General features: G+C 44.0%; 1 protein-coding gene across 2 annotated transcripts in view; it reads left to right on the top strand.

Annotated features, from left to right (window-relative positions):
* The window catches only part of LOC135902107 (cytochrome P450 4c3-like), an 81077-nt gene extending 69503 nt beyond the window's left edge, over positions 1–11574 (top strand). For both annotated transcript variants that reach the window (XM_065432017.1, XM_065432016.1), the window contains 3 exons: positions 531–597; positions 9213–9392; positions 11212–11574. In XM_065432017.1, the coding sequence (XP_065288089.1) occupies positions 531–597; positions 9213–9392; positions 11212–11387 (423 nt within the window). In that variant the 3' untranslated portion in view covers positions 11388–11574. The remainder of the gene's footprint in view (positions 1–530; positions 598–9212; positions 9393–11211) is intronic.
* The last annotated feature ends 447 nt before the right edge of the window (positions 11575–12021 follow it).

Raw genomic sequence — 12021 nt, 5'->3', positions numbered from 1 at the left:
GAAAGTTACCACTCAAAACGTTCAGTGCTTCACCCAGCCAAAAAGTGGTGTTGTCTCTAGGCGCAGCGGGGAGACACTGGCCATTTCGCGTGTTTCGTCCTGAGATTCCAGAATCCGATGTCTTCTTGGTGGTCTGAAACACATCACTTGACACGTCTAAGTGACGTCGCTGTCCCACTTACAGGGACGGAACGGAGGGAGCGGTCATTCGCTCTCGCCTGCAGCCTTGAGTCTACGGGGGTTCAGTAAAGGGGCAAAACATAAAGAGTAAAGCCAGTCTTATCAGCCGAAAAGAAAGTATGGCTGCGCATTGGTGCAACACGTCCAGAACGTGTACATTCGCGTATTTTTTAATTTTTACATTTGGATAATATTTGCATCATTACAGACAGTTTGAGTGTCTGCAAATGCTTTATACTTTGCTTCGCTTCCGATGTTGGCCTATGTTCGATCGGGTCAATTGATATGAAATTTTATGTGTATAAAGCTATGCGCACTTTGTTTTGCAAGTGTTTTGTTTTCACTTACAGGAGTCCCAACGATTGTATCCATCAGTTCCATTCATCACCAGAACGTGCGAGCAAGACGTCATGATCGGTAAAGTTTTTCCCTATTTTTCTCAAAGCAGAATTTTTAGACGCCCATTGCAGGTCACTGTGTGCCCATAGAACTATGCTATGATGTGCCTTTTCTTAAGGATAGAATTTAAGCGTGCGAGTGTGAGTGAGTGCTCTGTTAGTGTAGAGGCCAGGCTGGCCTTGTAGGAAGCACCGGCATTGCGATGAGCATTGTGAAAAACAATAAATATACAGCTAATGTCGCAAATAGAAATCCAACCGTTCTCTTGCTGAAACGAACAAGAAAGTTACATTTATGTTCCATCAAACATACAGTCATTAAAGATATCAATGTCAACGAAGCCAGTTTACTTCAGGGAAAAGAATTTACAGATTGGTAAATAAAGGGATGAGGAAAGCACAAAAATAACATAAGACACAACCCTACATAAGATGACGTGACATGAAGCAATGAGTGGCCGTGACGCCTCTTCCCTCATGAAAATCAGAACACACACCAAATGACGACTTAATGTTTTAAAAGAGCGAAGTAAATCTAGGCATAACTTTGTCGTTGCTGCATCAGCCCCTGCGTGCTGCGCTATGGTTGTCCATGCAACCTCGAAAGCCTTTGCTCACTTCGTCGAGTGTAAAAAAAGACATATTCGAGTTATAATCAGGAAATGTTTGTAGTATATACTAGGCAACTCTTCGTTCAAATACCTGAGCTTTTATACTGATGTAGCGCTACGTTTCAATACATGTGAATTAGACAGGGTTATCAAGTTTAAATTTTATGGAATTTTGAAAGATCGCCTGGTGCAGATAGGGCTTAATTATTGTCATAGAGCTGGATTATTCGTAGAGACGGACATTACTAGCCCAAGAAATCACAACACATATTCGACTAATTAAAAATCACTGATTAACTGCTTAGTTAATTACTCTATGGCACATATTGCAATTTACGAATTGTAGCCGATGAGCTTGCAAGACGTATCCACTTGAAAAGTATTTCAAGAGCCCTTTCCTCAGCTTGCAAAGGCAAACTGACGAAAGGGCACCTCGCGGAGGACTTGCTTACGGCGGGTGTCTTGCATGTCCTACATGGAAATGAACGTCGCAGAGGACAGGACGCATCTGCCTGCTGCTGCTTGCAAGCACTATGTGGTTCTTCAGATTGGGAGGGAGCCTCTTAGTGTTTTTCAGGAGTTGTCAGAAGTTCTTCAGGTGACAATAAAGTCATGTCAGTGTTTACCGGAGTGCTCGATCTTTTTCGTTTTTCAAGATCACGCGGGATTTTGAAAATGTATCTGAAAGGGTTCACAGGAAGATAGATGTTTTCTTTTTTAACACTTGATATTTAGGAGATATTGGCGATTTCGCCAGTGGTCATGACGAAAACAGGTCTCCTTTTTGAAACTATGACTCTCGCTGGCAGTTTCCCTTTCTCACCCGCTGTTCGTTTGTTTGCACTAACAGTGAAAGGGAAATCAGTCACTGCATTCTAGCAGTTTTTTAAATCTTTGCTGCAGCGTACTTTTGCTAAAGTAGCCTATCAGACTATGTTCTTTCTTTAATATATTACAGGAATGTCAGTATCAGATAGCTTCGGCTACTCATCGCGCGCTTTCACTGTAAAATAGATGTAAGTGCTACACTCTTAAAACGGTTGTACCCGATGGGGTGTATATTTCACCCACAACAATAATCGTCGACTGCCTCACTTGCGTTTTTTTTTTTTCTTGGAAGCTCGGCACTCTCTTTCCTATCGAGAATGCTGTGTCACGCTGATAACGCGCAAGCGGTTCGTCATTTGGAAGTACAGGGCTCGAAGCGTTCAAAATAAAAACTGCGGGCAAGACAGATGGCGATTATGGTTGTGGGACAGGATAACCCCCAAAGGGTGCAAGCTTCTTTGAGAGTGTAGCAGCAAGCTTTAGTAATACAGTACTATCGTATATATACAAAGAAGCACAAAGAAGTACAAAGAAGCATTATTACTGAACAAAAACAGTAAATTTCAAGTGCGGAAGCACGCTGAGGGCCGTATGTCCAGAAATACACAAGTACAATTACCATTCTTTGAGGCACATGCTATTTGTCGGCGTCTGTTTCAACGTTTGTAAAACCAAGGTTCCATAAACGTTGTTCAGGACGTTTCTATCTACAATGCTTGCACTGTGTTTTAAAGCTAATCTTGAGCAAGTACACTTATTTGACATGGCCAACCAGTAATGTGGAATGCCGAAAAGTGAAGAAAGTGTCATGAGAACTCAAGTTGTCATCTGCCAGAGGGTAGAATAAAGCTAGGACACTGGTCTCTCAGCAAGAAAGCCTCGTGTCCTGGCGAGCGGCAGCACCCAGGTCCGCGGATTTAACCCTTGACTAAGCGCTTTCCTTCTCGTTCCCTCTGCCAACTGAGCTTGCCGGAGGGAAGGGGGGGGGGCTGACAGATGCAGAGCAAGGTTAAGCGGCGGAAATGGGGCCCCGGCACTGGCAGCAGATCACGTGACCTGCAACGCACGGTTGGTACTGGGCGCGTGTACTGTCGGCCGCGCGGGCCCGAACAACAGCAGCTAAAAGTACACCTCCATTAATCTACGTGACGTTGGCCAAGCGCACTCGGTGTCCTGGGCCACCCTGTCCGCGCATGCGCTGTCACACCCGGGATATCACGGCAGTGGCGTCACTGACGGTGTCATCTCGCCTCTATTGTCCATTAACTGGTGTGGCAATAGAGAGCTTAGCATACTTGCGAGGCGCGATGCCGCCCCTGAATGCGGGGTCTCGAGTACAAACGTATTGGCTGATCCGCCACCACCTGCCTTAATAAGGGGGCTTCAGCATGATCATTTCCTCTACGTGTTCGTTGGCGTGGTTTACCTCGCCGCCTTGCAGCTATGGTATACTGGAGCTTAGATTATGAGATGTCATGGTGCATGTGGATCCGGCACCACTTGCCTTAATGAGCGGGCTTCAGCATGCCCTTATGAAAATGGTTATGTCCTTTATGTTTACTGTATGTTTCCCGCAGTTCACATGAGGAAATGTCCTTTATGTTTCCTCCATGTTGAAATTTGGCCACTGCTTTTATGTTTCCTTCGTGTGTCCTCCCTTTATGTATCCCTTATGTTACCGTACTTTAGGTTTCCTCCATGTTGAAATTTGGCCACTGCTTTTATGTTTCCTTCGTGTATCCTACCTTTATGCATCCTTTATGTGGCCGCAGTGAATAATCCTGTATTTTACGTAGACATGCATAGATGAAGAGTTCCGTGTACACATCTTATATTTATAAATTTTTCCTGAGTTAAAAAGTTTTGCATTGGTTTTCATTGTCAGGTTACTGTTCCCTACATGATGCAGCGCACGGATTGAAACTCTGCTATGGCACAGAAATTTACGCCAATTTGTTCTAAAATTACAAACTAATTAGACTTCATAGATTATTTTAGTATAATACTTGGAGTACCACTGTACATTCCTCACTGCAGTGCTGCTGTTGTAGTTATGTCTTTGTGATTAATATAAAATGTAATGTTTGGATCAGTGCTTGCACCTTTAAAAGAAAGTTTTGACTATATTTTGCAAAGGTTTGTCTGAAACTACGAACAGTTTATTGGACTATCTGGATGTTACTTCAATTTGCCAGGTCTGCTCACAGCAGACCTCTGGAATGTGGTGCTTGGGTGAGAGCTCACAAGGCACCTGAAAAACAAAACAAAAGCCAATCTTTTTCACTTATTCAAAAATATTCATATAAGCAAGAACAGCCTGGCCTGTATGCACACAGCTAAGAAATGTGGAGCAGTCAAAAACAGATCATAATAACATCAGGGCAACACAGAAGCTTTTAACTAATTGTTGTTTGAAAGAGACTGAGCTGCCAGTCCACTCAGGTATTAAATTGCTCACAAATTCTTTTAAACATTTCTGCAGCAGCTGCTAAGTAGTACATGACCTATAGGAGTAGGCAACTGGCCAACAAATCTTTGTGTGCCTGCTTGTACAGATGTCTCGTAGTTATATCTCAAGTCGTTACACTGTTATATGGTAAAATTCAGGCGGGAATAAAACCAGCCGCAAACATCAGACTACCTGGGAAATTATCACCAAAACTTAAATATCTAGTAAATCAAATGAACAATCGATTACGAAGGGTCTAAAACCTAGACCGCGATTTTGTAGCGATCCCTTTTTCGATGCTACTCCTTTTGCTCATTGATCTGACCGACATTCCGCTATCGTTATTAACTATAACAGCCAGCCGTGGAAGGTGGGTTATAACAGTGGCAAACATCGAGCGCAAAGCATCGCAAGAAAATCGCATCCCTTATAAGGCAGTGCTACAAGCCACTGTCTTTAACAATCGCAGGAACTCACATCCTGTTCTTCGGTTGAAAATATTAATGAAAACGAGCGTCTGATTGACATGCCTCGATTAAAAAGAAATTTCGCTGTTGTAATGTCGGTCTATATTTGCCCTACAATATAAAAGACAAATACACGAGCACGTCGAAGAACACAAACAATGCAGACAAGTTCTCGCGAAGCTGGACTTCAATCTGAACACTATCAATAAAGTAATCTTCACACAAGCTAATATCTGTTCAAGTGTCAAACATCGCAGTCGCGTGCCAACTCGCGATGCCCGTGACACATCGACATGCATTACACACGTAACTTGCGGAAATTCATATCTACGGAAGAATTTCCTGCCGGGAAACTACGGAGAAAACAGTAACTTTCAGCGTTTACGTAAATATTTGCCCATTAAGTCCCAACAATCAGGGGTGGTAGCACATCACTCCATAAAGCAAGTAAGTGGTAAGAAATAATACATTTCACGGAAACTCCCCTCGTGAAACGCTTGGCTAAATGTGCACAGCAACATGGTCAACGTACGCTCAGAAAGTGTTTTGTTGTCGTTCCACAAAGCTTACTACATGAACCAAAAGCTGCGAGAATGCGCGCAAGCGTCAGACCTGCTTACCTTCAATGTGGTCAGCAAACGGCTTCTTCGTCTCGCAGGCGCCACGCGACGACGCTCTTTCCGGCGCGAACACTGTCGAATTGCCGATGAACACCAGCGCACGAAAGCACAACTTTCAACACATTCTTCCACGCACCACAATTCGAAGCCACAGTATCAGGTATTCCACGGGCGAACGCGGACAGACGAGAACAAAGGAAGCTCGGACGGGCGCTGTAGTACACAAGACACTGGTGTATCACAGGAAACATAAGGCGAACTAATGGCGTTACACAAATCTGGAGGTTTCCTGATGGTTAATGCACACGATACTGATCACAGTTCGTTTAGGCACTTCGAAAATATGATTCAATTACCGTGTAACTGCAACGAGCACTCTCAGCGCTCATACGTACGCAACGTGGCCCAGCTCACCGTCAACCGCCACACTACGGCAGTGCCGCGCTGCGGTTAAAAAGTGAATTTAGCCTCCGAGATCTACATTTCCTTTTAGGGCGTGCATCATGGAAAAGCACGGCCTTCGAGATTTAAAAAAGTCGTTGCTGGAAGGAACGCTGGTATTTAAACACAAATTACTAAGTGTCTTGGTGCGCTGCCTTGTTTTTTTAAAGTATATGGAGATATTTTAGAGGAACTATGCGCAATCTTTTGCCGGCGGACACGAGCCAATGAGCGCGCATCATGTGCAGTTCCATCGCTTGGGGTGGCGATGGCTGGCTTGCAGCGGCAGCGGAACTTCGGCCAAAGTGAAACAGGCGTACTGCTTGCATGCTCGCGTAATCAAATACGGCCATACTCCGCACACAACTTTCATACTCAGCCAACTCACAATTATAAATTGTTCAGTTATACGCCCAAGCAAGCATTTACGGGATCCGCGCTGCCCTACTCCTACGCGTGCTAATATCGTTACAGCAGTTACTCGTACCTGTGGTCAGCGCGAAAGCGACACGGACAAAAGGAAGAAACACAACAACACGGCGCTGTTTCTTCGGAGTGTTCGTTCCTTGTTTACGCGTTGCTTTGCGCTGTTGCTAAAGGTACGATGAATCGTAACCAACTCGCCCACTTTGCTATCTCGCTACAGCAATCACACGCAGTTTTGAAAAGAAAGGCACTTTTAGCATCAACCGCCGGTTCTGCATTGGTTAGTGACCGAACTTTTGTGTATAATCTGTGTGAGTAGTAGAGAAAAGGCATCATCACAAGGCCGAGGGCTGAAAAAAAGATAGCGTAGAAAAAGCAACATGTCAAAAAGTGCTTCGAAGACCACGGTTTGAGGTGGAGCAGTGGCAGCGTCTCCCAATGTTCGAGCTTTTTTTTTCAGCTTAGAGCATCAGAAACGTTATAGATATTCAATTTCACTACGTTCTTTCGAACTAGGCGTTCTGAAAGTTAGCGGCAGCTCCAGTAGAGCTTTGGAGGTGGCAGCGCTTGCATTTCCCGCTGATGGCTGCAAACAAATCTTACGAGCGTAATATGGAGACAATCGTAATGTACGTATTAGATATTTATGTGTAATGAGGCTATCATGAAACCAATATAACACCGCGAACAGCTACTTAAATGGTTGTATAATCATATACGCTCACAGCAAAGCGGCGGATTGGCCGCGGAAGCATCCGCCTCTTTTGCGGTTCATGTAGCCATCGAACACAGCGCGTCGTGCCACCGCGTCTCTAGGCGCCGCGCAATTGTTATTTCTCGTGAGGGATTATTCGCTGCATGAGGCTTTGATGTACGTATGTACTGTTGATGGCACGTGGTGATCAATACGGCCAAGATATATAGGGAGTGGGAGGCAGGCGCACCCCCCCCCCATGTTTTTTTTTTTTACTTTGATACGCCAGTAGTTAAAGTTAGTACACATTTCAGGCAGACGACCTATCTGTAGCATGTGTAAAAAGATAATCACTGGGCGCACTCTATGTTACCTGGATGTGCACTCGAGGGAGTACACAGCCAGGTAACATAGAGTGCCCACACAGGTAACATAGTGCTCATATATATGTGTGTGTGTGTTACCTACATGTGCACTTGAGTGCACATGCAGGTAACATATAAAGAGTGCATGCACCATATATAGATTGATGCTCTATGTTACCTACGTGCGCACTGAAGTGCACACCTAGGTAACATCCCGCCGTAAACACAAAGGGCACATCCTACAATAATTATAATAAGGGTTGTTTTCTTCAGGCAAAGGAAAGGATAAGGCAAGATTTAGTACTAACAATGACTCTGCAGAGTGTATCAATGGCTGTCACACAGTACAGATATATCTGCCTGTATTAAATGTACAGACAGTTCTTATGTGCACTCTATGTCACCTACATGTGCACTCAAGTGTACACTCAGGTAACACATAGTACACACCCAGTTAACATCCTGCCGTAAACATAAAGGACACATCCTAGAGGCATAATAAAGGTCACTTCCTCGAGGTAGATGTTAGGATGAGTAAACATGTGGTACACACAAAGTTGGCGTCCCGGAGGTCACACAAAGGACAAGGAATCATAAAGGTCACATAGGGCACAAGAAGGAAACATAAAGGAAACATAAAGGCAACAACCATTTTCATAGGGGTGACCATTCCCTCCACGCGTTCGTTGCGTGGTTTACCTCGCCGCCTTGGAGGTATGTTACTGGAGTTTCGATTATGAGATGTCATTGTGGCTGAGGGATTGCACCAACAATTGGGCTGACACTCGTGCATCCTCTGCTTCCTGAGGTGCAACAGAAACACTTGGTCATTTAGTATTGATCTCTCTCTCCTATACTACGCAGCAGGCTGCCCATTAAAGAGACTACCATCGACTTGGCTTAACGGGTGCTACAATCAATGACATGACATTTTACGCTCGTCGCATCCGAACGTGACCAAGCACACAGAGCTCTTCCATCGACCTTGAAGGGGAAAAATCTATAGTTCTAATAATAGCTTGAAATATTGGGCTAATTTTGTGCTAAATTGTGGACCATTTAGAAGAAGCCACGCGCCGCCCGATGAGTGGGTGACAAATAAGCATGTTTTATTCTTATGTTTGTATCCAACCTTGTTTATCTTCCTTTTTTCTTCACTTTCCACGCGCCTACGGCTTACTCCCTCGTATTCACTCACTGTTCTTTTTCTGTCTGCCTTTTCGCTTTTACAGCTGGCAGGTGTTGTGCCCCTCCTCATGGCTGTGGCCAGCTAGCTCTCTTTCTCCTCTCTGTAATTGTCCTATGTATGCAAACTTAATAATAATAATAATAATAATAATAATAATAATAATAATAATAATAATGTGCAGCGGAAGCTGCATGTGCGCTCATGTAACTGTGGGGGACGGATAACGCGATGCTGACACATTTCAATAAATAATATAATTATGGATTTTTACGTGCGAAAACCACGATCTGATTATCAGACGCGCCGCATAGCGGGAGACTTCGGATTAAGTTTGAGCACCTGTGGTTCCTTAACGTGTACGTTAAGGAACTGTCATTGCGTTCCTCTCCCCTTGAAATGTAGCCGCCGTGGCCTGGATAGAACCCGTCACCTCGAACTGAGCAGCGCAACATCATAGCCATTGACGTCGGATCATTTTAATAATTTTGCATGAAGTTATATGACAAGAATTCGCTGCCTGACGTAGTCCCACCTTCTTTGCCAGCTGGCCGAAAGGTACCGAAAGGCGCGGACATCCAAGTTGGCATTTACAACCTGCATCGTGACCCAGAAGTATTCCCCAAGCCCGAAGAATTCATTCCAGACAGGTTTCTTCCTGAAAACGTGAAAGGGAGACACCCTTTTGCTTTCGTTCCTTTCTCTGCTGGCCCAAGAAACTGCATTGGTGAGTCCGTACTTTATTATGTGCTTCGATTGAATTCAATCTTGCTACTGCACTAGAACATTTTTAACTTTTGTGCATTTGAATTTTTTTTACATTTAAGCACTTAAATATGACGTACCGAGCGTGCTGTAGGTGAAGGTGTAGATGCAGATGAAATTAAATTGTGCTACTGTACTGGAAGGAGGGGAACTATACTTTAAATTTTGCCTGGCTGGGTCATTTTTTTAAACGTTTGAGCACCGAAATATGATTTACCGCGCGTACTGGCTTGAACATATACCGAGTGATAAAAATGAAATAATCGCATGAACTATTTACGTGCGTCGTTACATAAATAAATATAAAGGTCCTTCGCTAGTGAAGAACGCATGGTTACAACTGAAGGGTGTGTCGTTTCATAGAACCTTGATTCGCTGTAGCGAAACGAGAGAGAGAAGAACCCGAGTGGGAGGCCAAAGTCATTTAATTTTGGCCTGATGACTGACATGCAGGTAAGGAAAGGCAAAGAAACTAACAGATAAGTATAACGACACCATTGGGGAGGTGTCAATGCAAAATGTGAGCTTTTCTGCAATTTTGCTCTTCAGTGACAAATTCACCTTAAGGACAACCCCATTGATTAGATGCGCCATTGTACCACAATCCTGAGCCAAGTCAATGATGCACAATGTTGTTGGGCACATCATGTAGGAGAGCGTGATGAAATAAACAACGTACCCACATGGTGTGCTAAAGAAACGAGCACTTCGTGCTTGCACAATCTATTGAATACAACATCGATTGATTAACAGTTCTTTTCATCCGCATTGTGACGATGAGGACGATGACGATTACGATAATCTAAAACCATGGCGCACAGCAACCAAGGGGGATAGGCGAAGAATCGAGTAGCGCGGGCAAAAATGCTCTAATTGTCGATTTGTTTAAAAGGAATATAAATGAAACGAAGATTTGATTTGTTTATTGCTGTGCCCAAAAACAGCGTACTTGCCAGGGCAGAAAATATGCAATGCTATTGAAGAGTCAGACGCAGGCTATATAATTTATATATGATTATATAAAGAAAGAACAGAAACATCAACATTTCAGTCAGCGGGAGTCATAAATGAAGTTTTCTACGGTATTGCACACCTTCTTGTTTGTTCTCCCAAAATGTTCGTCCCTGTAGCTACTACATTTTGCTGTTTCAAATGATATTGTGGCATTAGCTTTGTAAAAATAGCTGTAGTTGATAACATTCGATTGAAGGAACGGGTATACTGACATAAACGCCCTCAGTTTCAATTTTGTGAACGCCACAAAGTTTGAATGTATTGCATTTCTCCTGCTAGGTAATAAGGGCCATGCTGCCATGGGTCTAAAATTGAATACATGCTTAATCAGGCTATATTGTGCATAATTTCCAGGAATGGTGTACCGCAAGTTCACCGAACAGAATGTTGACTGGAATGTAGGCTGACGCTGGCACGGGCTCACAAGGATGAGTAAAATACATAATGTAAAAAATACTCAGACTTCCGCGATGTGGCTGTGAACAACATTGCATTGCGGCTGCCGGTGTAGCTTGCACTAACATTTAAGGATTTACCCGAAGTGTCTAGGACGTTTGTGTGTGAAACCAATGAATTCCGGTAATGCCTCCCAAGCAAATCAATAAGTGCCTGCAATCTTGCACGAGAAAGCATGTTATGGGGACGGCCGTGGATTGCCGCGTCTTCTTATTGGACTTCTTTTTCTCCTCTTATTGCAACCATATCGATGCTTACAGCATCGATTCGAAGCGTTTGCCTTACAATGGTTGTGTACTACTTTCCTTTAGGTCAACGTTTTGCCATGATGGAAGAAAAAGTCGTCATTGCCAACATCCTTCGAAACTACAAGCTGGTTTCACTGCATCATCGAGACAAGATCCGTGTCATGGCGGAGCTCGTTTTGAGACCCAAGAGTGGTCTGCATGTGAAATTTATCCCGAGGGAGCCTACAAAATTGAAATGAAAGCATTCAGCGACAATTCTTTCCTCCGAAGCTTTCACGCGTTGACTAAAGCACGTCTGCAAACGGACTGAATAAATGAAACATATGACAGCGACGGTCACCTCGCTTATATCTGCAGATTTCTGTCATTTCTATAAATAATAAGCTCAAAGGCAGTATAAAATAAAACTATTGCATTCTGATTTTATTCCAGTCTCCTCACATCAAACTTACTAACCGTCTGCGCAAGCATCAGATGATGACCCGCTGTGTTGTTTGAACAGCCCAATCAAACGCTTTCCTTGTTTATAAGAGGTCACCTTTGTTTGTTTTGAGTGCAATTAGCAGTGTCTCCCTAGACAGGTTTGTCTTGTCTATTTGGCTGACAAGAGCCGAGGACTACGCAGAAGTGGAGAGGATTTCGATGCGTCAGAGCTAGTGCAGTGAAGGTAGATAACCGGCTTATGAGGGTCGTGCAGGCGTCTGCGATTGGTCCGCTTCCCTTTGCTAAGTCCGCGGTGGCCGGTCGAAAGTCGCGGCATCGCGCAAGGGAACGGTAAAGATGTAGCTAAAACAGATCCTCCGTGAACAAGAGGGGGCAGAGCGATGCCGGATACGTGCCGAAAGGTCTCGATAGCGTCATACTGCTACGCAA

The sequence above is a fragment of the Dermacentor albipictus genome, chromosome 3 (genome assembly GCF_038994185.2).
Source record: "Dermacentor albipictus isolate Rhodes 1998 colony chromosome 3, USDA_Dalb.pri_finalv2, whole genome shotgun sequence".
Lineage (NCBI taxonomy): Eukaryota > Metazoa > Arthropoda > Arachnida > Ixodida > Ixodidae > Dermacentor > Dermacentor albipictus.
This window is presented reverse-complemented; position numbering and strand designations above follow the sequence as displayed.